General features: G+C 43.1%; 2 protein-coding genes and 1 long non-coding RNA gene across 3 annotated transcripts; 2 read left to right on the forward strand and 1 right to left on the reverse strand.

The window, feature by feature from the left end:
* The first annotated feature begins 312 nt into the window (after nucleotides 1-312).
* Nucleotides 313-12,667, forward strand: LOC146350195 (interleukin-1 receptor-like 1). The gene is made up of 10 exons (XM_084844449.1): nucleotides 313-379; nucleotides 2,138-2,286; nucleotides 3,401-3,659; nucleotides 4,180-4,366; nucleotides 4,440-4,614; nucleotides 6,336-6,498; nucleotides 8,797-8,862; nucleotides 10,113-10,218; nucleotides 10,574-10,725; nucleotides 11,128-12,667. Exons 3-10 carry the CDS (start codon nucleotides 3,593-3,595, stop codon nucleotides 11,151-11,153), a joined length of 942 nt encoding a protein of 313 aa, XP_084700575.1. The 5' UTR covers nucleotides 313-379; nucleotides 2,138-2,286; nucleotides 3,401-3,592; the 3' UTR covers nucleotides 11,154-12,667.
* Nucleotides 2,443-15,257, reverse strand: LOC146350196 (uncharacterized). Its single transcript, XR_014789201.1, has 3 exons — nucleotides 15,180-15,257; nucleotides 9,032-9,086; nucleotides 2,443-4,362 (listed from the first exon to the last, which is right to left on the reverse strand). It is a non-coding gene; the product is annotated as an uncharacterized LOC146350196 (long non-coding RNA).
* A 101-nt stretch (nucleotides 15,258-15,358) lies between these two features.
* LOC146350197 (interleukin-1 receptor-like 1) lies at nucleotides 15,359-24,353 on the forward strand. The gene is made up of 4 exons (XM_084845524.1): nucleotides 15,359-15,391; nucleotides 15,489-15,541; nucleotides 16,048-16,199; nucleotides 23,998-24,353. The coding sequence occupies exons 1-4, from the start codon at nucleotides 15,359-15,361 to the stop codon at nucleotides 24,351-24,353; spliced, it is 594 nt and encodes a 197-aa protein (XP_084701650.1).
* The last annotated feature ends 1,815 nt before the right edge of the window (nucleotides 24,354-26,168 follow it).

Here is a 26,168-nt window from a genome sequence, read left to right on the forward strand (position 1 = left end):
AAGGAAAATAAATGGAAAGGAAAATGTATTCTGAAAAGTCTCCACTGAGCTCTGCCTTTTGAATTCCTATGCAAACACGCAACCTTGTAAATACCTCTCTGAGCATGACCAAATCAATTCAGGAAATAATTTTGAAATCTAAGAACACAGTTTCCTTCTTGCTCGACAAAATGCTTATCTGCACAGCTTGTCATGCAAGTTAAAAACATGTTCATGTATCCAGTAGCTGATAAGGTCACGAATCACACAGTGGGAGGAGCCTTGAAAAATACATTATAGAAGCCCAACAGTCTTTTAGATCAGTTGTGCAGCCCTGGAAAGAAAAAGGACCAGGGAAGGACACAGGACCTGTTGAGCCTCTCGGCTTGACACCCTTCAGGTAGTGGGTTGCATGTCTGTGTTACTGTCATCCTCCATAGAGGGTGGGCAGTGCGGGGTATTTCCTGAAGGTATTATTCATTGGTAGAAGTCACTGCCACCATACTTGTAGTTGATATAATGTGTTTGTTCCTATATGTCTGGTTTGAGAAAACAAACTTGGATATAGTTTTTCAGAGGAAGCCATCAGAGGCATTTGATGCAGTCATTGAAGCAAGGGGGTGGGCGTGGAACCTGAAATAGGTTCAAATAGGAGGAAAAAGGAGAGGGGAGAGTGGGGAGGATTAGGGGTGTACGAAATACTCACCGGTTTGGGCGTCCGTGGGGTGGGGGGAGGTGATCCGTCCCTCCCCCCAGAATCCTCCCTGGCCGGCTCCACTCTGCAGCGCCATTTGTGTCCCCGCTCTTTGCCGTGATAGGCTACGTAAATATTTACCACAGCTCGGCAAAGGGACGCAAATGGCGGCTGGTGTAGTGGCCGCAGCCCGGCAGCGGCCAGAGCCAGCACAGCTGCTGCCGCCGGCGGAGCCGCAGCCAGGTAGGCTCCGTTCCGGGGGACTTCCACGGGGTGGTGGGGTGGGTTGCTCCGTTCCGCCACGGATTCCAGGGGGCCAAATTCACTGGAATTTGGTCTCCCTGGGATTCGTGGCAGAATTCTCTGACATCCCTAGGGAGGATCAGAATTAGTGGCAGCAGGAACAAGAAGCCACAGGAAATGAGGAAGCAGGGAGGAACCCTTGTGTTCACCATAGATCCTGGCCTATTTTGTGGTGAGGTGGGAAAAAAAAATCTGTGTCTGAGTTGTACCCTCTGGTTGTAGAAAGGTAGGGGCTCATGTGACTGAATGCTCATCCATACAAAATAAATAAATACATACATACATACACATATAATAAACTGAATGCACACAGAAAATTAACATATAAATCTTTGCTCTGACATGCTAGTTTTCTATGTGGACGCAGGGGAGATACTTTTGTATGTGAACCCCCATGTGCCAGTAGTACAGCACAGACACAGGTGAGGTCTAAGTCCCTGTTGTCTCAGGCCTGCTTCTTCCATCAGTAGTTCTCTTGAGGCACAGATGACATAAGGTTTAGACTTTGAGAGTTTCCCCTTCACAAACCTGAAGCAGTTTCAGATTGGAGGAGAGCGGGACAGCTGACAATGTAATCATGTAAATGGGTCCACCCAGAGGTGTGGGACTTTCCAGATCTCAGCCTTTAATTATCTCCTCATTTGGGGAAGGAGGACTTCCAGTGGCAACCAGATATCTATCTATCTATCTATCTATCTATCTATCTATCTATCTATCTATCTATCTATCTATCTATCATCTATCTATCTATCTGAAGGTGAATGTGTACCTATGTACATATGTTAGGGATCCAAGATGCTGCTGCAGCTGATGTCCATGACCTGTGGGATCAAACACTGCTCTTGTTAGTAGATGGCTCCCATTTGTGAAGTTGTAGTCTATGAACCAGCTCTTGATGAACTATATTCCTGATGTGAATGTAGAGGATCTGAATGTTATTAGTGCATGGTATGCAGCTCACATGATTTTTTTCAGCGCTAAGCACCTTAGCTTTAATTTTACAGTGTGCCATTTTTCATGGCTATTGAAATGTTTGAGAAAATATGGCACTTGATGAACTCCACCCCTGTTGCCAATTAGCCATTTGAGTTTGAGAATTTCCAATTTGGAGCACTCCAGTTTAATTTTTTTATTTCATGTTCATCCCGTTCCTCTTCCAAGGAGTTCAGGGCAACACATGTGGACCTCTTTTTCTTCACTGAATGTTATTCTTACAACAATCTTCTGAAGGAAGTTAGTATGAAAGATATTGGCTGCCTATGTTTACCCAGAATACCTTGTGACTGAGTGAGGATTTGAATCCAGATCAGGTTGGTAGTTTGATACTCCATTTATTACACCACACTGGGTCTCTAAACTGCAGGTTAGTCCTGTCATTGTGGACAATAGCTGGTACCACTGCAGCTGAAGTGGTAACTTCTGTCTGGCAACTGACAGGCAGAAGTAGGGATGGAGGAGAAATTTATGGAGTTTGCATTTTAATGTGAATTTATCTAATTTTGCACCTTTGAATCAATACGTGAATCCAAAACTGAGTTGTCCTTTGAAATCAGCACTTCTCCAAATTTTTCAGTGACGTTCTTCACTCAGAAAATCTATCTAGTAGGGAAAAGTGCATACAAAAATGTGTAATTTCATAAAAATAACATTTGAAAATGCATTATATTGGGGAAATTGCTGGCCAAAAAGGTAAAATTGAGTACAGAAATGCATGTATTGAGTACAAAAACGCATGTACACAAAAGTGTGCAAATTTTCAAGAATTTGAAATTTTATACTTCTCAAAATCAGGACAAACAAAATTTAAGACTGGAAAACTGAGAGGAACCAAAATCAAAACTGACAGATCTGTCTGTCCATCCCTTATCAGGGGGACCACACAGAATCCTTCTGATAATATCTAGTGCAGGGTTTTGAACCACCTCTGCGGTGCCAAGAATTCTGAAGCATGATATACTAAAGGGCTCTCGGTGGTGTTGCCAATGTCTGACACCAACCAGCACCACAGAAATACCCTCAAGCTGCACAGTTACACTATGACAGATGTAAGGGTTCAGTGTCATCACAGGGGTACCAGAACTCCCAGCCCTGGTCTAACACTGAGAAAAGTAGCATGGCACTAGTGAGCGTGCTGTGCCTGTGTTCTCCGTTCTAGGTACACCAGCAGGGCAGCACCAGCTCTGGATGTTCTTGTTTCATAGTCCATGCCTATATTAAGGTCTGAATCATGATTCTGAATATTGGGACGTTCAATCCATCAGTTATCACCAAACAGTTTACAATCTAATGACAACTGAGGCCGTAAAAGGAAGATGGCAGGGAATTGCCTATGGGGACACAAAAGTGTTCCTGTGAAAGAAATGTAGGTGAGGATATGCATCCCTAGTTCTAGAGCTGTCTTTGACCCACATTTCTGTGTTGAAGGGCTGTCTCTGAGAAATGGAATGACAAGAGAATTTTGCACAAGTTACAGGTATGACATGACACGTTTCCTTCACTGGAAGCTTTAGACAACAATGTCTCCCAAATGAATAAAATTGAAAGCATTATGATAATTTTGAAGATTTGGTCAAAATATAATTGTTTTTTAATTGCTTTTATTTGTTCGATTTAGCAATGGATCTTTTGTATTTCATCTTGCTTGCTGCTTTCTTCCCTGTTTCTGAGATGTACAAAGTGAACTGTAAGTCTTACTCTATGATGGTTTTACCCACAGAAATACCTTGAATATGAATATTTCACTCTGTATGTTCTGCTGACATCAATTGAGTAAATTAACCAGACATCCATTACTCTTAATTTAACTTCTTAAAACATACATAAACAAGTGAGGTCCAGGTTTTCATGAATGCAAAAATCCAAGCAGTGAGGACAGAGATCTATACATGCAGATGGGCATCTGTGTTGCAGTGATTTTCTGGACCCCATTGAACTGGCTGGATGTGTCTTTTGTTGGGGATGCACATATAGGGCCGTAATCTAGAAGTGGATGCATGCAGAAAAATATCTCTCCATGCATGGATGGATTGATGATCACTTTTGTCTCGGGAACAAAGTACTTACTTTCAGCATAACAAAAAAGCAGTATCTGAACAAGCTAGCAAAGCTATCTTTTTGGACATGCACAAAATATCATTATGAACCCATGTCTTGATATGCATTCATTTTGCAAAGCAGTTTTGAATCTATTCATTTGGTTGCAGGGTCTGCAATAGACAGTGAAGCTTTTGTTGTAAAGTGTCCTCCTTCAGCCTCTCCTGTGACTTGGCGTCTTGGTGACACAAACATCCCTACAGACAAAGGAGCACGAGTACATTCTTCTGGGAGGGAGCTTTGGTTTCTGCCAGCATCACCCAAGGATTCTGGAGTTTATACTTGTGCCACACCTATGTAGGTAGAAAACAGGCAAAATCTTTTTTGTTTGTGTCTTTTAAAATATACTGTAGTTGCTTTGTATTCACAGGGATGCTTCCAGTGTGCCTAAAACGATGAATGTGAGAATACATCCACGCAAAGAAGGCATTTGTTATTACAAGGATGCTCTGTATTCAGAGATAGTTGGAAGTCCTGGATCTGGAAAAATTCCTTGCCCTTCCTTTGGTAATTATAAGAATGCAACTATTTCCAAGTGGTACAAGGTATGTATCATCAAGAAGTGGCTGGATGATACCAGAGAGCCAGTGTTGGCTGTGATGATTCTCTGCAACACCAGCCTAGGGTAGAGGGCAGGAAGGGAAAGTCTGAATCATCTGTAAAGATGTCAGCTCCTCTGTCAGGGATCTGGTGCTGAATACAACCAATTTGGAATGTGTGAACCTGATGTTAGGAACTTGAGATTCCTTTATTATTTACCTCTTTTGTTCCCCAACAGACTCTCTGGCTGAGGTGATGAAATCTTAGACCTGTCATTGAGGTCAAATTAATTCTCTTGGAGGAATTTAACACTAATGCCAAGGGCAGCTCAAGACTTTATGGCTGCCATGGCAACCATGGAGTTATCCAGCATATTATTGGTCCAGCCCATGCAGTAGATCACAAACTGGATCTTTTTTTCTGCACTGTCCTGGAGGTAGAAGGCATTGTTGTGGTACCATGGTCAGGGGCAGAGCATTACCTGGTGAAGGTTCAGATTATTATTGCTCATACCTTCAGTGGGGGTGGGAGACCTACTTAAATGGTTGTCCCCTAGATACTTTAAATGTAATGACAGCTGTGATAAAATTGGTTACTGCTGTAACATTCCAGGTGGTCAGTTTCATGTTTAAAGAGATTCCATAGCTTCTGCATTGCAGCATTAACATGCTAGTGCAGCACATCTCCCTAACCAGGTGCCCTTGAAATGTGTTGGACTACAATTCCCACCATGCTGGCTGGGAATGATAGCATGTGAAGTTTAACACATCTGGAGTTACCAGGCAGTGGAAAGCTCTCAGAAGGCAGCATACAATACGAATGTTGATAACAAACAATTGAACAGATAGATAAATAGGTAGATAGACAAAAAACAACATCAGATACATACAGTCATATATACATATACATATATATATATATATATATATATATATATATACAATAAAATGCATGCAAAGTTTGGCAGAGCAACAATGTTTCTAGGGACTACTTAAAGGCCACAAGAGTGGAGGAATAGTGGAGTTCTTCGTGGTGGGGCCACCTGTCCCTGGTGCCTGACAACATGATTGACTTTCATGGCAGACCAGTATAGCAATGACGCATACGAGAACAGCTGTGGCAAAACATGTATGAAAAGTTTAAGTCTTTATTGCATGCATCAGAGATTTGCAAACTTCAAAGCCTTTCCTTTCTAATAATGTGGTCCTTTTTTTATACTTTGGATTATTTCATACTTTCCCCAGTATTACTGGTAGCTGCTTTGAGCGTCATTTCTTTGGTGGAAAGGCGGGATATAAAATAAATCAAATAAGACAGCAGTCTGGGAGAACATCCCAGGGACGTAGCATTTTTTGGATTCCCCTTCCCAAAACTGTAGACACTCCTACAACTTCAGGAGGGGGACTCTGAGATCAGGTCCCTCCCCCCACCGCTCCCTCCCCCAGCTGCTGTGGAAAGAACTGCAGTGCCTACTTTCTGAGCTCACAAAAGTGACCTCGGGTTTTGGGAGAGGCGTCCCCTGAGGTGTTTTTTTTTCTTTTTTTAAAGTGTTGTCCTTTTGCAAATGTCAGGGTTTCCCTGAGCCTGTTGATCCCTCCCCCTTGATTTTCAATTATCTTGTTTTGACTACAATCCTTGGACACCTACCATCTCAGTTTGCTATTAAAGGAAGTAATAACAACAACAATAATAATTGTCAACAATGAATAAGTATTTTGCATTTCAGGACTGTAAAGAACTTAATGGGCCAAGATACAAAAATTATAGTAAAGTACTTTCCATTAATAACCCCAATGTAAATGACAATGGAAACTATACTTGCCAATTTACATACAGACATGGTGGAAGAAACTTTACAGTATCTGCAACAAGGCGTTTTAGAATTGCAAGTAAGATTTTAGTGGATATGACCTAGCCAATTCTTTTTTTAATTCTTTCTTTCTTTCTGTCTGTCTTTCTTTCTTTCTTTGTATGATTGCTTGTATGTTGATGATACAGACTTAAAATTCATAAGTTGGTGATACAGACTTAAAATTCATACTGTATACAAAATATAGCTATCAGTGAAATAAAAAGTTGCCTCTGAATTGTATTAACAAGACTTGAGTTACCAAGTTTTATTAATTTTGACTGCTTTGTTTAATATTCTCAAGAAGAACTAATGTGCCCATATAATTCAGTCTTAAATATGTGATATATCGTTTTTTCACATGTTTTGGCTATACGTTGTTGATGTATTGGTTTAAACATGTTGCCCACTCATACTTCTAAATATAGATTTAAAACACTTTATATCAGTTTGGGGTATATTATTTTCTAAATAATATATTTAACGAGTATTAGATATATTTCAGAATGACAAAAAGATAATATGACTAAGGTTGACATTGCATATACACTTATCTGGGAGTTAATCTCATTGACCTGTGGGACTACTTCTGAGTACACATGCATAGAATTGCACTGTAAAAAGAAAATACAGAAGAGGCTAAAAAGAATGTGTAATTTGGTCTTGGCATTTGATGCTGAAAAGGACATTGATAAGCCTGAATGAAGGATCTTTCTCACAGTTGTGAATACACTTGTTTTGGGAATGGATTGTTTGGTGTTAGCACTTGTTTGAAGCTTCTTGGGAATCTAATAGGGATGTCAGAGAATTTCGCCACGAATCTCGGGGAGGCCGAATGCCAGCGCATTCGGCCCCCCGAAATCGGTGGCGAAACGGTCTGCCCCCCCGCCCCCTCCCGGGACGGGACTTACCTTGGGCGAATCCTCCTGACAGCGGCAGCTCCGGCGGTGGCGGTTCGGCGGCCGGTCTTCTGACCGGCTGCCGCCGCCGCCGCCATTTCCAGTAAAACAAACAAACAAACAAAAAAACGTGATAGGCTACGTAAAGATTTATGTAGCCTATCACGGCTAGATTTTTAAAAAATACCGTGATAGGCTACGTAAATGCTTACGTAGCCTATCACAGCTGAGTAAAACAAAAAACAAAAAACCACGCGTACGCAAATGGCGGCGCCCATGGGCGCCACCATTTGCTTTCCTTATTTTGGCACGTCTAGTCTACTTAAACATTTACGTAGACTACGGTGAAAATAAGGGGAACGCAAATAGCATAGCGTCTACGCTATTTGCGTTCCCCTTATTTTCGCCGTAGTCTACGTAAATGTTTACATAGACTAGACGTGCCAAAATAAGGAACGCAAATGGCGGCGCCCATGGGCGCCGTCATTTGCGTATGCGCGGTTTTTTGTTTTTACTCAGCCGTGATAGGCTACGTAAATGTTTACGTAGCCTATCACAGCTGAGTAAAACAAAAAACAAAAAATCGCGCGTACGCAAATGGCGGCGCCCTTGGGCGCCACCATTTGCTTTCCTTATTTTGGCACGTCTAGTCTACGTAAACATTTACGTAGACTACGGCGAAAATAAGGGGAACGCAAATAGCGTAGCGTCTACGTTATTTGCGTTCTTCTTATTTTCGCCGTAGTCTACGTAAATGTTTACGTAGACTAGAAGTCCCAAAATAAGGAACGCAAATGGCGGCGCCCATGGGTGCCGTCATTTGCGTATGCGCGGTTTTTTGTTTTTACTCAGCCGTGATAGGCTACGTAAACATTTACGTAGCCTATCACGGCTGACTGCAGGGACGCAAACGGCGGCGGCTACAGCCACCGCCATTTGCGCACCCGGCCGGCCAGGATTCGGGGGGGGGGACAAAGCGCCTCCCCCCCCGGCCAGAATTTCAGGGGGGAGGGACGGAGTGCCTCGCCCGCCGGCCAGAATTTGGGGGGGAGGGACAGAGTGCCTCCCTCCCACCTCGAATCACATTTCATCAAAAGGTGAGTGACTTTCGTACATCCCTAGAATCTAATAGATATGAACAGTGGAGGCTGATGGCTCCGATTTCAGTGGGTCAGTGCATCCGCTCTGGGTTTCAGTCTGAAGCTGTCAGAACCCTAAAGGAGCTATCCAAAGTGTTGAACCCTATCCCCCAAATGGATTCAGCACCTTGGATAGCTCATTGAGAGTTCTGACTGGTTCTGACTGAAACCTAGAGTGGATTCACCAGCCCCCTGAAATAAGGGCCACCAGCCTCCACCGGATATGAACTCTGATTCTAACCAAGACTTTATTAATAATCCAATGTTTTCTTACTCCCCACCCTACTTAACCTTCCACAGAACTCTCTATACGGAAACCACTTGAAGTTTTGAGTCCAAAAAACAACGTTACTTACGTACAACTTGGTAAGGATATTATTTCTTTAATTGCTTTATTTAAAAAACAAACTTCATTTAGTAAATGATTTTTTAAAATTCTTTTGATGTTCAGACAATATGGAATTTCAGTCATTCAAGAAAGAAAGCAACAAAATATTCACAGATTTACGCACAAATACGTGTGTTAAAATCCTACCTTAAGCATGGCCTCATAGCTCAAGGAAAGCCCTATCTGAGCCTCGATTTTCCATCTGCAATAAAGGAATAATATTGCAATTGGATTGGTGTTTGGTCTTGATGATTGCTTCGTGTTTGGGGATTAGACTAGATGACCTCTTGCCTTGGTCAGAGCCTCAATATGATCTGAGGGCCCTCATGGCTGCTATAACGTTTTAAAACAAAACAAAACAACACCTGCCTTGGTCCTCAGTTGCTGTTTCTAAGAGAACCGCAGCTCAATCCAAAGCAAGCTTCCTGAGAAATAAGTTCTGCTCAGTTCAGTGGAGCTTACCTCCGAGTATGTCCGGGACTGCAGCCTTGCGGCACAATCCTTTGCCTATTCACTCAGAAATAAGCCTTGCTGTGCTCCATGGGGCTTATGCTCTAGTAAGTGTTTGCGGTTGCAACCTGAGGGTCTCACAGCAAAAACAATAGATTCCTGTTGCACCTTAAAGATGAACAGATAAATTGTGGTGTGAATGTCACTGGGAAGAGCCTTCAGATTCAAAAAGTGCCTGTCACAATAAACGTGTTTATCTTGAAGGTGTCACAAGAATCTTTGTCATTTGAGATCCTGTTACGTATTTTGCTGAGCACGAGAGACTTCTCAATTCAGTCTTGGCTGTCTCTTCCAGGAACTTTGTGGAAACAAGGACATTAGGAAGCCCATCTTGTTGCCATCATGAGATGAAACAAAGAGAAATGAAATTAATGTTGCAGAGAAGAATATGTTAAAGAAGCATGCTGTCTCCAAATTGTTTTGCAGCAATCTTGTCAAAGCTGCATGCTTATCACCGTTCACATCATGATGCTCATAATGAACTGGCAGAATATATCTTGTAGGGTGCAATCCTATACCACTTAGCTAGGCGTAAGCCCCATTATTCCCAAGAAGACATGTATAAGATTGCCCTGCGTATGTGCATCCCCATATCCAGCTCCCAGTTCATATGAATGATTAGTTGCATGTGACTAGAGCTGGATTTGCTACGAGATATTTTGCTGTATGTTACTGAATTTCTCTAAATGCTGATTCTGTGTGGATTTCTTCCTTCTAGGTTCTACTTTGAACGTTTCGTGTAAGGCATGGCTAGGTGATGGAAAGCAAACTGTGGCTGGCAGTTTTTGGGAAGTTCCCAAACCTTTTGTCAGTGACAATGAAGTGTAAGTATCTGATTATGTAAAAGGATGGTCATCATTTGGAAAAAATTATTAATTTACCAACCAGATTTTTATTCTCCCCATCAACAACCTTTCAAGTGTGATTTACAAATGTGTGAACTAAATAATACCATCATAACTTCATTTTAACAAACCCACAATTACAGCCATACAGCATAATTAAAATAGCAATAGAAGACCATTTTAAACCCGTTTTTAAAGGCTGGAGGAATAAATAAAGTTGTTGCCTGCTTCCAAAAGGGTAAGAGCGCAGGTGCCAGGAAAACGTCCCTGGGAAGACAGTTCTACAAATAGGATGCCAAATGTGCGATTGTTCTCATGGTATTCTTTCTCCTAGGTACATGGAACCGGATGGGCTGTATACAGAGGCCATATTAAGAACCAAGGAAGTGAAGAGAGAACACCTTGGCTTGAATTTCACATGTGTTATGTTCAATGATGTGGGGTACAAAACAGTCAGGATAACTTTGGCTGAACAGCAATCTAACGGTGAGGTGCCCTTTAATCTTCTTTATCTTTCTTATGTTTTCAAACATTACCACTATTAACGAGGTTATTTTAACAGGCAAGTCATCTGAAAACAACTCTTAGTGAAGAGCGAAATACTAGGTGGTGAAGGCAAGATATATTCCTGGACCAAGTAATACTAGGGAAACGACATGCAAGCTGTCAGATCCATAAAACTATAAGCCAGACTGAAAAAGTAATTACAGGGGGTTATTTACTAATGCAGACACTTTTGGATGCTTTGGACAGACAACGACTTAACTGCAGAACTTTCACAACAAACCCAGTATATGTATATGAAATACCAGTTTAAGAAAAATATCAATAAAACAAAAATAAAAACAGAATACGCAATTAACATCTGTTCTGGGTCTCTCTCTGCAGGAGAGGGGAAAGCTGTCGAGTTTTGAAGGACACGGGCTCCGGGAGATCAACCAGGTAGCCAGGAAATATGGGAAAGATAGGAGAGAGAGAGAAAGAAACATGAGGTCAGAAATGCCGGAGATGAAGAGGACTTGCTTGCTTTGATAAAAACTATGTCTTCTCAACTACCAGAGCAGTCAAAGAAATTTGAAACAATTCAGGATTCAATTATTGCCCTTCAGGGGGCTGTGGATTTAATTAATATCTCTTTTCAAACGATGGAATTGAAGGTTAATACTCTTGAAGATCGGGTTACTGCTCATGAAATGGCCATCGAAGCATCTCATAATATTTTGTCTGCTCGAATTTCTGAACTGGAGGCCTTCACACGTATCCTTGGTATTAAATCTATGTATCCTTGGTATTAAAGACGTGGCTGCTGATGTATGTTTGGCTGAATTTATAGATAAACATTTGCATGAGTTATTGGTTTTGCCATCTGATTTTCTACTGGATATTGAGCAGGCATATCATGTTCCTGGCTCAGTACATGGCACTAAAGGGACTTCTGGGACTGTTGTTGTTCAGTTTTCACACGTTTCTACAAAAAATTATCTTCTGCGCCTGGCAAGAGAACGAGGTGAGCTACGGTGGGGACCAGCAAATGACAAGATTATGCTCTTTCCTGATTATACTAAAGAAATTGCTGACAGAAGGCAATTCACCAAAGCGAGAAGTCTGGCAAATCAAAATAACCTGCAATATCATATTAAATATCCTGCTACATTTTGCATTCTTTTTGAAGGCCAGATGAAAAAGTTTTTAAATCCTGACATGGCCAAATCATTTCTCACTGGTGTTAACATTAAAACAAGAGAGCCAACTTTCTCTGCCTCCTGAGTTGGAACTTAGCCATTTTTACTGTTCTTTTGAAGTGTTGTTTGTGCTATAGCTGATAAGATGTCTAGACAGTTTGCCAGAGTAAATGTTTGCATATTTTTGTTTTCTTTCTCCTTTTTTGTGTTATATTGTAATAAAATGCCTATTTGTGTGTGTATGTATATGTACACATATAAATACATTTTTAGATGTGATATTACTTAAAATATACAAACGATTTGCTTTTGTTTTTTATTTTTTATCTTTATAATAATTATTATTAATAATAATATCATTATGGGATTATTATTATTACTATTTCTTGTTGTCTAAACATTTAATATTTATTAATACGCGTTAACTGAATAGTAACGTACGGCCCATGGAAATGGATTGTTTGCTCCCATTCCTTTGCTATAAGACTGAGGTTATGATATTGAAAGATAAGGTTTACCGTTTGTGGTGTAGCGGATTGAAGATATAATAATAATTGCAATGTTTGGATATTTGGTTTGTTCTTATTGAAGTTTAATATAATCTTTTTTTTTTCTTTTTCTTCCTTCTTTTGCTATCCTCCCCTTTTTCTTTTCCCCAGAATACTGTAATGTTGGAAACTGAAGATTCTGATTATGTTGTTGGTAGTGCTTATTTCATTTATAAAAATAAAATAAAAATAGATTAAAAAAAGAAACAAGAAACATGAGGTCAAGCTTTTCTGGAGAGGGCATCCCACAACCTAGGTGCAAACCAGTGAAAAGGCCCTCTGTCTAGTAGCCACCCACCTTCTGTGGCATTGAATACTATAAGGTGTAAGGGACTCAAGCAGGCCAGTGCACTCATCCCTGTCACTCAGTATTCAGTGAGCTTTCCTAGATGAGGCTTTTATTGTGTATTGTGTATTCCTCATTCACAGTTGTTTACAGGTGCTTTAGAAACCATTGTCATCATTCAGTTTCTTTTAACAGCAATTTTGCAAGGTTTTTTGGAGCACGGAAAATCCAGTATTTTTTGGCACTGTGAAACAAAGCGCAAGTTGCCACTGTCTGGATAGACATCAGCGCCATATTTTCATTTAAGTTCTATAATTGGGGAGGGTCTAAAAGAATGTTAATGCTAATGCACCTGTGTGCACATCAACAAAACATGCAAAAGGCATCATCAAAATTTTCCCCAAAGGCAAAATAGAGACCATGTCTTACAGGCCCCAAACACAGCGACTTTCCTGGTAAATAGGGTCTGTTTGAGCGCATATAGGTGATGGAGCACATTTGTTTTCTGTTGCTCTAGAGGTAGGTCCCTAACCATTGGGATCAAATGACAAGAAAAACTCTGTAGGCTAAACATTAGGAAGAACTTCCTGACAGTATGAGATGTTTGATCGTAGAACACAGTGGAGGCTGGCGGCTCCAACATCAGTGGGGCAGTGAATCTGCTCTGGGTTTCAGCCACAACCAGTCAGAACTCTAAAGGAGCTGTTTGACAGTAGAACTTAGCACCTTGCATAGCTCCTTTAGAGTTCTGACTGGTTCTGATGAAACCCAGAGCAGATTCACTGCCCCACTAACAACAGAGCCACCAGCTCCACTGGGTAGTACAGCTATATATGGCTGTGACAAAGCCAGGCTTAGACTAACTCCACCTCAGGGGAACTGCCCACTCTCCAGCTGTCAGGTCCAAGGGCCAGTGAGGCTGTGTTCTCTTCCCCCCGCCTTCCGTCCTGGAGGAGGGGCCCTTCCTCTTGACAGACAGCTCCTCCGGTCCAAGTGCCAAACCGGCCAGATCGCTTCGCTACATGCCTCTCCCTTTTCAGCTCTAGCTCAAAGGCTTCTTTAATGGCGCCTAAAGAGATCTTGAGCTGGTGCTTGAAATGATTCTGGTTTGTCCTAGTTCACAAAGAAGACCAACATATATCAGCAGAGATACGTGGCATTGGGGCTTTCTGTGAGCAGGACAATTTCATGTGTTTTTTCTCTTTAAAATGCCTGCCAGTCTCTCCCCTCCACCCCATCCACTACACAACAAGCTGGCTGAGGAGATTAAGGACTGGCCCTTAAGGTTCATGATATGCTTTTTTTCTTGCGCCTTACTAATTTGACACTATAATCCTAAATCTTTAACAAATACATGCAACTTTAGTTGGCAGCACACGCACCTTCACTCACACCGAATAGCCTGAATAATTTCACATCTAGAAAAAGGTCTGCATATAGTATGTATGTGCATTTCCTGATCTAAGTTGTATTATACTCTTACGGGGCAATTCTATCTAGATAGGCGGCCACCTCTGAACTTGGAGGCAACTGCCTATCCAAAGCAAGGCAGAAGAAGCATGGGGGGATCGTTCCCTGCTCCTGTCTTGCCCTGCTTTTACTGCTAGACAGATGATTTCGACTGTCTAGCTGCAGGGGGGCCGAGCGGGACAGGAGGCTGCTGTATAACACATAGAATGTGACACATACGCAGTTCCGCTCACCCCACCCTGGGACTCTCCCAGCCATGCCCCTTTTCAGCTGCTCTGCACTCCTCTTCTGAGTGCGGAGGACACAGGACAGGGCTTCTCCATGCTGGCTCTCTGAGGCAGCACGGAAGTGGGGGGAGGCTGGTTTTCTGGGAACCGACCTCAGCGCACAGGCTCCGAGGTTGCTCCTGGAAAACAGCATACCCTATGGCCATCTAGCCGCTGTCTAGCAGCCATAGGATTGCTCCCTAAAGAAATGTGCTTATGTAACTCTTTTCTTCAGGGTCTCCAAGGGACTCACAGCAAAGGCCTTGTACAGGGGCAATTAACCTATATAATTTTAATTTCTTAATTAAAAACAACAATAATGCATATGTAAACAATAATAATGCACATCTTACATACATAACAATTCACTTATTACCAAAACAATAAAATAAAGCACAGCCCTCCCAAAGTTCTGTCTTTCAGCTTGAGTCCACAACAAAACATATAAATAAAACTTCTCTCTGAAGTTTGATTTTAATGCTGGCCAAAGAAAGAAAGCAATCTCTCCCCAATTCAGCTCTGCAGCAATCTTCTCAAAGTGGACCAGGATCTAGCAACACAGGAACAACTTTGTAAACAAAGTTTGTATAATATATATAAAAAATGAAGAAACAAGGAACTCATAGTGTTTGTAAAAAAAAATCATGACTCTCAAAAAAAAAATCCAATATGAAACCTCCCTACTAACTTTTCTTAAGGTTCAGGGTCTTAGAGAGAGGAAACAACAACCTTCTTCTACACTGCATTTTTGTAACTGACTAAAATGGTGGCCACTCCTTATCTCACTCCTTTACTGAGCATGTGCAGGAATACTCCCTTGGAATTCTTAAAGAAAAATATACCAGTGGGTTATATTCAGCAACCAGCATGCTCCATAAACATTACATGCTTTACAAACAGGTGTGCCATAATCTATAGTACTGCAATTAACCTAATCAAATCTATGAGATTTCCTTTCTACCTTGAATAACTGGTTTTTTTTAAATTCATACTACAGCTTTGTGCTTCTTTCTCATTTTATCTTGCAGATGGGAAAATATATGATGCATAGTCATTCATTTCATTTCATTTTTATATTTCTATACCACCCCATAGCTGAAGCTCTCTGGATGGTTCACAACAATTGAAAACCATTAAAATACATTATAGAAAGTAGCAAAACCATTTATGTAAAGAATCATAGGGTTGGAAGGGGCCTACAAGACCATCGAGTCCAACCCCCTGCTCAGTGCAGGAAGCCTGATTCCCAGGTGGTCTCCCATCCAAGTACAAACCAGGGCTGACCTTCCTTAGGCCAATCTACACTTACGTTTTTTTCCCGCTTCCAATAAGGTTTTAACGCTCGTCTCACACACTACGCAGGACCTTCCCAGATCAGACGAGATCAGGCCCATCATCTCTCTGCTTCATGGGAAACACATAGCACACACAACATATATCTAAACCAATTTTAAACCACCACCAGAGATATCCAGGACCTGATTAAAAACTCATTATATGCTGCCAAATGCCTGAGAAAAGAGGCTTTTAACCTGGGGCTGAAAAGCTAACTATGTTGGTGCTTGGTACACAAATGACGTAAATGGCATTTATGAAAATAATGAAAATCATTTTATGAGCTCTTTTCTTCATCAGATTCAACTGGATATGTTAGAAAATAAATGTGGATATAAGTGTATTTATGGGAGAGATGTGTTGCCTGGAGAAGGCAAGCTGCCAAATAAATGCTGGGGTGTTGGTACTGCAATACTCAGTGATCCCAGTAGTATTCTCTGGTTCTGATGGATTCTGTTACACAGGGTATGCTCTGGCAAGTGGCATTTGTGCCTGGAGGTACAGTGATCCTATTTAAAGAATACTAAATATAAAACTTAAACAATGGGGTAGTACTATCTGCTATAGCAGCTTTTACCCTGCAGCATCTCTAACACTAACCATACTGCCTGGGGTTAATGCATGTTAAAGTCCAAACCATCTGGAGGGCACAAGGTGGAGGCAGGTGGTGCACTGCTAGAGAGCTATATAGAGCTGTTGTTTCCCAGCTCACTGCCTCTGACCCTGATGATAGTTCTTGGTTCTAAGGGAAGCAAAAGCCGAGTGTACTCAAACGCGTACCCTGGATTTTAGGAAAGCTGATTTTAATAAACTCAGAACAATGATCAGTAAGGTCCCATGGCAAACAATGCTAGCGAGAAAAGGAGTCCAAGATGGGTGGGAACTTTTAAAAAAGGAAATTCTCAAGGCACAATCACAAACAATTCCAACAAGAAGAAAAGGTGGAAGACAACAGAAGAAGCCAATGTGGCTTCACAAAAAGCTTAGGGATGACCTGAAAACAAAAAAGGACACATATAGGAAGTGGAAAGAAGGCCAAGTAACAAAGGAAGAGTACAGGCAGGTAGCACAGAATTGCAGGGATGGCGTCAGGAAGGCTAAAGCGGAGAACGAGGTGAGGTTAGCGAGGGATGCTAAAAACAACAAAAAGGCTTTCTTCAGCTACGTGCATAGTAAAAGGCAGAGGAAAGAAATGGTTGTTCAGCTATTAAATAAGGATGGCAAAATGATAACAGATGACAAAGAAAAAGCAGAGGTGCTCAATTCCTACTTTGGCTCAGTCTTCTCCCAAAAGAGGGTCTATGACCCCCCTGGCAAAGGCGAAGTACAGGCTGAAGGGGCAGGATTGCAGCTTGAGATCGACAGGCATATGGTCAAGGAACACCTCATTACTTTGAATGAGTTCAAATCTCCAGGGCCAGATGAACTGCATCCTAGAGTAATAAAGGAACTGGCAGAAGAACTCTCAGAACCGCTGTCTATTCTCTTTGAGAAATCATGGAGGACCGGGGAAGTGCCAGATGACTGGAGGAGGGCTAACGTTGTTCCTATCTTCAAAAAGGGTAAAAAGGAGGAACCTGGGAACTACAGACCAGTCAGTCTGACATCAATCCCTGGGAAAATTCTGGAGCAGATCATAAAGCAATCCATCTGGAAGCACCTTGACAACAATGCTGTGATTACTCGAAGCCAACATGGATTTGTCAAAAACAAGTCCTGCCAGACAAATCTGATCTCATTTTTTGATCAAGTCACCTCCCTTGTAGACCGTGGGAATGCTGTAGACATCATATACCTCGACTTCAGCAAAGCTTTCGACAAAGTGCCCCATGATATCCTGATGAGCAAACTTGCTCGAAGTGGGCTAGATGAAACAACGATCATGTGGATCCACAGTTGGCTACAGAATCGGACTCAAAGAGTGCTTATCAATGGGACCTTCTCAAGCTGGGGAGAAGTAACGAGTGGGGTACCGCAGGGCTCAGTCCTGGGCCCAGTGCTCTTCAACATTTTTATTAATGACTTGGAGGAGGAGGTGCAGGGAATGCTGATCAAATTTGCAGATGACACAAAATTGGGAGGGATAGCTAATACTTTGGAAGACAGAAACAAAATTCAAAGTGATCTGGATAGACTGGAGTGCTGGGCAGAAAACAACAGAATGGCATTTAATAGGGACAAATGCCAAGTTCTGCACCTAGGAAAAAGAAACCAAATGCACAGTTACAAGATGGGAGATACGTGGCTCAACCACACTACGAGCGAGAAGGATCTTGGAATTGTCGTCGATCACAAGCTGAATATGAGCCAACAATGTGATGTGGCTGCAAAAAAGGCAAATGCTATTTTGGGCTGCATTAATAGAAGCATCGCTTCCAAATCCCGGGAAGTACTAGTTCCCCTCTACTCAGCACTGGTTAGGCCTCATCTGGAGTACTGTGTCCAGTTCTGGGCACCACACTTTAAGAAGGATGCAGACAAGCTGGAGAGGGTTCAAAGGAGGGCAACAAAGATGATCAGGGGACTGGAAACAAAGCCCTATGAAGAGAGACTGAAAGAACTGGGCATGTTTAGCCTTGAGAAGAGAAGACTGAGGGGAGATATGATAGCACTCTTCAAGTACTTGAAAGGTTGTCACAGAGAAGAAGGCCAGGATCTCTTCTTGATCATCCCAGAGTGCAGGACACGGAATAATGGGCTCAAGTTACAGGAAGCCAGATTCCGGCTGAACATCAGGAAAAACTTCCTGAGTGTCAGAGCAATACGGCAATGGAACCAATTACCTGGGGAGGTGGTGGGCTCTCCCACACTGGAGGCCTTTAAGACGAGGCTGGACAGCCATTTGTCAGGGATGCTCTGACTTGGATTCCTGCATTGAGCAGGGGGTTGGACTCGATGGCCTTGTAGGCCCCTTCCAACCCTACTATTCTATGATTCTATGATACCATATAGCCATGATGACTGATATCTGTATCCTCCATGAATGTGTTTCATCTCCTTTTAAAGCTGTCTAAATTGGTGGCCATCATCACATCCTGTGAAAGTGAATTCTGTAGTTTAACTATGTGCTGTGTAAAAAAGTACGCAATCTGCCCACCAATCAACACAGGGTATGCTCTAGCAAGTGGCATTTGTGCCCGCAGGTACAATGATCCTACTTAAATAATACTGAATTTAATACCTAAACAATGGAGTTTAGCAATAGCAGCTTTCCCCAACCTGGTGCCCTCAAGATATTTTGGATTATAATTCTCCTCATTCCTGACCGTTGGCCATACAGTTAATGCGAGTTAAAGTCCACAACATCTGGAAGGCACCTGTCAGAGGAAGGCGGTGCTAGAGCGCTATATAGAGCTGTTGTTTCCCAGCTCACTGCCTCTGACCCTGATGGTACCATATAGGCATGATGACTACAGCCACTGATATCCATATCCTCCACGAATGTGTTTCATCTCCTTTCAGAGCTGTCTACACTGGTAGCCATCATCATGGCTATATCACATCCTGTGAAAGTGAATTCCATAGATTAACTATGTGCTGTGTGAAAAGTACATCTTTTATCTGTCCTGATTTTCCCACCAATCAGCTTCATGGGATAACCCTGGGATCCAGTATTATGAGAGGGGGAGAAAAAGGTCTCCCTATCCACATTCTCCACACCATGCATAATTTTGTACACCTCTATCATGTCTCCCTTGTCCTCCTTTTTTCTAAGCTAAACAGCCCCAAATGCAGTCTTTTCTCATAAGGGAGTTGCTCCAGCACCTTGATCATTTTGGTTTGCCATTTTCTGAACTTCGGCTCCACAATATTGTTATTGAGGTGTAATAACTACAACTGTACACAGTATTCTGAGTGTGGTTACACCATAGAGCTGCACAAGAATGTTACAGTATTGACAGTTTTATTTTCTATCCCTCTCTGAATGAATCCTTACATGAAATTTGTCTTCTTCGTCTTCGTATTCTTTTATAGCTGCTACACATTGGGTCAACAGTTTCATTGAAATATCCATCATGACCCTAAGATCCCTTTCCTGATCAGTCATCACAAGCTTAGAACCCATCTGTGTATATGTGAAGTTGGACTTTTTGCCCCAAGTATGCATCACTTTACACCTACTTACATTGAACCTCAGCAATGAAGGTTGTTGAAATCCCTGCCACAAGAAGTCACTCTCTTATGAGGTGCTTTCTGTTACAGGGGCTGTGTTCACACCAACGTGACTCCTAAAAATAATGTTTGATAGCAACTTTATTGCAAAGGAATAGGTACACGACCCATGCTCAGAGACAGTTTTGCTTATATTATTGTTTCGTATATTTCAGGGCTGATTGAAAACAGGCTGTGATGCTGATATGTGATGAAAGCCCTGTCAGGAATGAACCCCTACCTCAGAGAACCTTCTGCATTGATTCTTCTCCTGAAAGATTGCACTTTCCAGGAAAATGTGGTGGCAGTTATGCCCTGGACAACATCTGCCTTGGGGCCAATGCATCAGTGGAGGCTGGCGGCTCCAATTTCAGTGGGGCTGTGAATCCATTCCATGTTTCAATCTGAACCAGTCAGAACGTTAGAGGAGCTATCCAGGGTCCTGAACTCATTTTGGGGATAAGGTTCAGCACCTTGCATAGCTCCTTAGAGTTCTGGCTGGTTCTGACTGAAACCTGGAATGGATTCACAGCCCCACTGAGATCAGAGCCACCAGCCTTCACTGCAATTCATACATTATCAGAGTGGCACTGGAGCTGCTTTCATGTGGCCCAATAGCATGGGTTAGGAGTCTGGTGTCGTTACTTCTCCCACCAACGGTGCCCTTGTCTTAGTAATGGCAATACTGGCTTGAGAAGGGGCTGTGTCATTTGTTTTACCCATGTGGTTCTTTCCTAGAGGCATGTTGGAAGCTGTCTGGAATCCAGCCACATGGAAGCAGTTTCCATGCTGCTCTAGTAACATGGGCGCCATTGGCTCTTAGACATTAAGAAGTGTACATGCCATCCCTCCTTCCTATTACGTTAAAAGCACAAGGAACTAGATATTATGAATGTCATATTACTGCTGCCCAAGATGACGTCCCTGGGGGTAGTTCTCTCCCTCTTCCACATAATATCTGAGGCCCAATGTGTGATGTGACTTCTTCATGCTGTGCGTTTCCCCTCCTCTCCAAGCAGCGGCCAATGACGTGGAGGAGCATGATGATGACACAAAACTGGGCCCGAGAGCTAATACCCTGGAAGACAGAAACAAAATTCAAAGTGATCTGGATAGGCTGGAGCGCTGGGCAGAAAACAACAGAATGAAATTTAATAGGGATAAATGCCAAGTTCTGCACCTAGGAAAAAGAAACCAAATGCACAGTTACAAGATGGGCGATAATTGGCTCCGCAATACTACAAGCGAGAAGGATCTTGGAATTGTGGTAGATCACAAGCTGAATATGAGCCAACAATGTGATGTGGCGGCAAAAAAGGCAAATACTAGTTTGGGCTGCATTAATAGAAGTATAGCTTCCAAATCCTGTGAAGTACTAGTTCTCCTCTACTCAGGTTAGGCCTCCTCTGGAGTACTGTGTCCAGTTCTGGGCAACACACTTTAAGAAGGATGCAGACAAACTGGAGAGGTTCAGAGGAGGGCAACGAAGATGATCAGGGGACTGGAAACAAAGCCCTATGAGGAGAGACTGAAAGAACTGGGCATGCTGAGCCTTGAGAAGACTGAGTGGAGATAGGATAGCACTCTTCAAGTACTCGAAAGGATGTCACAGAGAGGAAGGCCAGGATCTCTTCTCGATCATCCCAGAGTGCCAGGACACAGAATAATGGGCTCAAGTTACAGGAAGCCAGATTCCAGCTGAACATCAGGAAAAAATTCCTGACTGTCAGAGCAATACAACAACGGGACCAATTACCCAGGGAGGTGGTGGGCTCTCCTACACTGGAGGCATTCAAGATGAGGCTGGACAGCCATCTGTCAGGGATGCTTTGACCTGGATTTCTGCATTGAGCAGGGGGTTGGACTTGACGGTCTTATAGGCCCCTTTCAACCCTACTATTCTATGATTCTATGAAATATGTGGGTGAGAGAAGAAAAACACATGGAGCTGTAATGTCTAGTTCTATTCAGAGATAAACAGCCCAGGCACAAATACCTTTGCTGCCTGAAGAGGAAGAACATTTGCCACCACTACTGTCACCTCCCACCCCTTTTCCCATCCCTCACCTAGATTACTTGTGCTGTTCTGCCAGCTCTATGGAAAGTCCCGCAGCCAGAAGAAGCAGTCTCCCGGGTTTTGCAGGAGGCCCATAGCTGCTCTTCTGGCCATGAAGCTGTCAAAGGGGAAAACAGGGTGGGCAGCTGCTCCAGAGAGCTCCACCAGCTGCTCTCTTACTGCAACGAAGGCAGATGAGGGAACAGCTGGTGGGGCTCACTATAGCCCCCACTGGAGGCAGTGGGGCAGCAGTGGCGGGCTTTCCTGCTGGAGCGGGGCATGGGAGTGGCACAATTTGCCACTCATCTGGTTCTGCTGCCTGCTTCAGGAGTGGGCCAGCCCTGGTAGGGATGTATGAAAGTCACGTACCTTTTCGAAGGGTGACATTCGCGGTTGGGGGGAGGTGCTCCGTCCCTCCCCCTGAAATTCTCCCCGGCCGGCTCCACTCTGCAGCAACTCCGTGGAGCCGCCGGCCGGGGCCACCCGCAGCCGGACATCCGGCCGGTGGGCTGCACAGGGACGCAAATGGCAGCCACCGTAGCCGCTGCCATTTGCGTCCCTGTATTTTGCCGTGATAGGCTACATATATATTTACGTAGCCTATCACGGCAAAAAAAAAAAAAAAAGGAACGCAAATGGCGGCAGCTACGGTGGCCGCCATTTGTATTCTTGTTTTTTGCCGTGATAGGCTACATAAATATTTGCGTAGACTATTACGGCAAAAAAAAGAAAAAAAGAATGCAAATGGCGGTGGCTACGCCATTTGCGCCCGTCTTTTGCCGTGATAGGCTACATAAATATTTACGTAGCCTATCACGGCCTCCGCAGGGACGCAAATGGCATCCCTGCATTAGCCGTGATAGGTTATGTAATTATTTACGTACCTATTACGGCTATTATGAAGAAGCGAATGGCTGCCTCAGATGCGGCTGCCATTCACAAAGCAGCGCGAACGGCAGCAGGTAAGTGCTCTGTTTCATGCGCCTTTTGCTGGGCGGAGGGGGTGGGGGGCTTTGTTCCACCACGGATTTTTTGGGGGGTGAATGCACTGGCATTCGGCCTCACCGAGATCCATGGCGGAATTCTCTGACATCCCTAGGCCCTGGAGATAAAATGGAAGCTAAAGCCTGGGAACTGATGTCTTGAATCTGTGGCCTGGATGAGCTGCTTCATATTATGTCTTGGCAACGGTAGCCTCGGCTGATGACAGCTGAACACAAAGTGCTTCCAGAGGAGACTTTTTGGTGCCATCATTCCACAGAACATTATGGGGGTTGTGTTCTACCTGTGACCCTCCCATGTTTTCTTGGATCTCTCAAAGCAACGTCTGCCAGGGCCCTTCCAATTCCCATGCCTGATTTGATATGGCATCTTCATGCGTGCTCATGGTCCACAGATGAGGCTCAGGGCTGGCCCAAGACATCTTGTGGCCTGAGGCAAAGGAGCAGCTTACGCCTTCTCCCCATGTCACATACGGAAGCCACCTGTATCGGCAGTTGAATCTTACTTCAACACTGGCAATGGGAGAGTGTCCAACACCACACCTGAGGCAGCAAGCTAGTTTCGGGGGGCAGGGGGCATATGCAGCTCTGTCCTCAATCAGAGGAGAACAGCCCGGGAGTTGAAGAGGGACAGCCAGGAGGCTACCCCTGCACCCAGCCTCTGCCACCTCAGGCAACTGCCTCACTCTGCCTAATGGTAGGGCTGTCCCTGATGAGACTACACTGAAGTTGGTCTTAAGTGTCCAACTTAATAGGAGCGTTGACGGATTTTCAGGAGAGCATGAACCAGGTGCAAGAAGCTGGGTGAAAAGAGGGGGCAGACTGTTGGCTGATGTCCTCACTCTGGATGCAATGGCTGGTGGGATTTCTTCCAGGTCTCAGATTATGTGACCCTCCGGAAGGGTATGCAATGGAGTCAGAAAGATTTCTTGCTCTCACTTAATTTATTTATATATTGGCAGATGCCATAAATGCAATTGAAAAGAGGATACAAAAGAGCAGAAGAGTGATCCTCCTCCTGACACAATGCCTGGCCAAGGGTGGCTGTTTTGTGTATGAGCACCAGATTGCATTCTACCATGCCCTCATCCAGAATAATGTGAAAGTGATTCTGCTGGAAATGGAGAAAATGGGAGAGTATGCACAACTTCAGGATTCTCTCAGGCATCTCATTCATCAGCAAGGAACTATAAAGTGGAAAGCAAAGTACATGGCCCGCCCATCTTCACCTGACTCTGCGTTCTGGAAACATATGAAATATCACATGCCACCGAGGTGCAATCATGCCACAATTGACGCAACGTACATAAATCAGTGAAATGTTTGGTGCGTTTTATTTCTGAAGGAACTGTGTTTTTCCTCCTCCAAAATATCATGTACTGAATAAAAGTATGTAAGGAGAGAAGTATGGCTTTATCCGTGTTTCTTTGTTTTCTGGGCCTCATTCAGAAGCAACGGAGCTAATGTTATGAATGCTGCAGTGGGTTATAGCCAGCAGATGGCACCCTTAGCAGCAGAAAGACAATCTGGAAGAGGGATTGCTAGTATCCACCCCAGCTGTGAAACGCTCTCCCAGAGAGAGAGGTTTGCCTGCTGCTTACCTATATGTCCTTTTGGTGCCAGGCAAAGACTATTTAAACATTTCCCTTAGGTTCTTAGATGCGAGTTTAAGCCAGCTGACAGATTTATGCTGTTTTCCATGATATTTGTGGCTTTGAGCTTAGATAGATAGAATTTTTTTTATTCCTTTGATAAACTACCCTGGGAATATAATTGAAGGGTGGTGTTAGATAGTTAAAATAAATAAATAGTCAATATTTTAAACCTATATTAATTCATTTTTCATGTAACTACATTTGGCTATCTATCTATCTATCCATCCATCCATCCCTGAAGAAGGAATGCACAGCCTGAAATGCATTGGCCATCAGTGGATCTGTTGGATTAATGCATTTTCTCTGCGCCTTTATAGTCTCCTTCCTATCAACAGCTATTAGCCATGATATAGACTATCGAGCCTCCATATTCACAGATAGTCTACCTTTAAGTACCAGAGCCTGGAACAAACAAATGGAGAAGGCTAGAGCCATCTACTATGTGAGTAGATGCAATGAGGGACATGGCTGTTGTTTTTAATACGTGGACAGAAGAGTGAATTTCAACAGGTGATGATTCCCCTTCTTGTATGGCAAGGTGACTGTGTCAAAATTCGCTCCTTCGCATCTACTTATCTAAGGTACTTCATGCTGTAGGATAGCCTTTCCCAACCAGATGCCTCCCCTGATGTTTTTGACTACAACTCCCAGAATTCCTGGCCACTGGTCATGCTGGCTAGGGCTGATGGGAGTTGAAGTACAAGACATCTGAAGGGTACCAGGTTGGGGAAGGCAGTTGTAAGGATTGCAATTTCATTTTGAACGTTGCTTGGACATAATAGGAGTGCTTGTGCTCCTACTGATTGCCGTAGGGCTAAACCAGAAGTCCCCAACCTTTTCGGACCCGCGGGTGCATTTGGGAATTTGTGAAATTGCTGTGGGCACCACCAGAACATGGATCCCACATAATATTGGGCTAGTCACAAAATGGATGCTGTGTGGGTCTGGCTAGTCAAAAGGCAAGTTATTCACCCAAGTAACTGAGCAGAAGCAGAGGAAGCCCAAAGCCAATCCATATATTTGACCCCAGAAGCACAACCAAATGCCCGTTTTAAGGCTGCAATCCTATCTATACTTACATGGAACTCAATGAGAATTACTTCTGAGTTGGACAAAGAATGGCAGCCTAAGTAGACTTTGCTCTAATACACCATTGCAATTTTACTTTTTGATTTGCTTATTATATATTTATTATGTCCAATAACAGATGCTCTCTGGGCAAGGTTACAAAAGCTAAAAGAATAAAATACAATATAAACCCACAAAAGCTACACAAATATTTTTATACAATATTTTATGCAATATTATACCATACAAATACAATATTTTATTCTTTTGCCGAGGCAGCCAATCACTTTGTTCTTTGTTTTTTAAAGCTTCTGAGCAGCACTATGACTACCTCCCTCATCCTTATGTGTGGACTGGGTATCACAATTGTCTTTAGACTGCAAGGTAGGAGTTTTAGAAAAGTCTACACT

This window comes from Heloderma suspectum, chromosome 3 (genome assembly GCF_057233095.1).
Source record: "Heloderma suspectum isolate Gila_16-S chromosome 3, 16-S_ref, whole genome shotgun sequence".
Lineage (NCBI taxonomy): Eukaryota > Metazoa > Chordata > Lepidosauria > Squamata > Helodermatidae > Heloderma > Heloderma suspectum.

Bases quoted from the DNA above. Each gene is read 5' to 3' on its own strand.
- LOC146350195 (XM_084844449.1), top strand. From the start codon at position 3,593: ATGGATCTTTTGTATTTCATCTTGCTTGCTGCTTTCTTCCCTGTTTCT. The intron at 3,660-4,179 runs GTAAGTCTTACT...ATTTGGTTGCAG, and splicing joins TGAGATGTACAAAGTGAACT to GGTCTGCAATAGACAGTGAA. The intron at 10,219-10,573 runs GTAAGTATCTGA...TCTTTCTCCTAG, and splicing joins TTTGTCAGTGACAATGAAGT to GTACATGGAACCGGATGGGC.
- LOC146350197 (XM_084845524.1), top strand. From the start codon at position 15,359: ATGCTCCATAAACATTACATGCTTTACAAACAG. The intron at 15,392-15,488 runs GTGTGCCATAAT...TTCATACTACAG, and splicing joins ATTACATGCTTTACAAACAG to CTTTGTGCTTCTTTCTCATT. The intron at 15,542-16,047 runs GTCATTCATTTC...AGCTAACTATGT, and splicing joins GGGAAAATATATGATGCATA to TGGTGCTTGGTACACAAATG.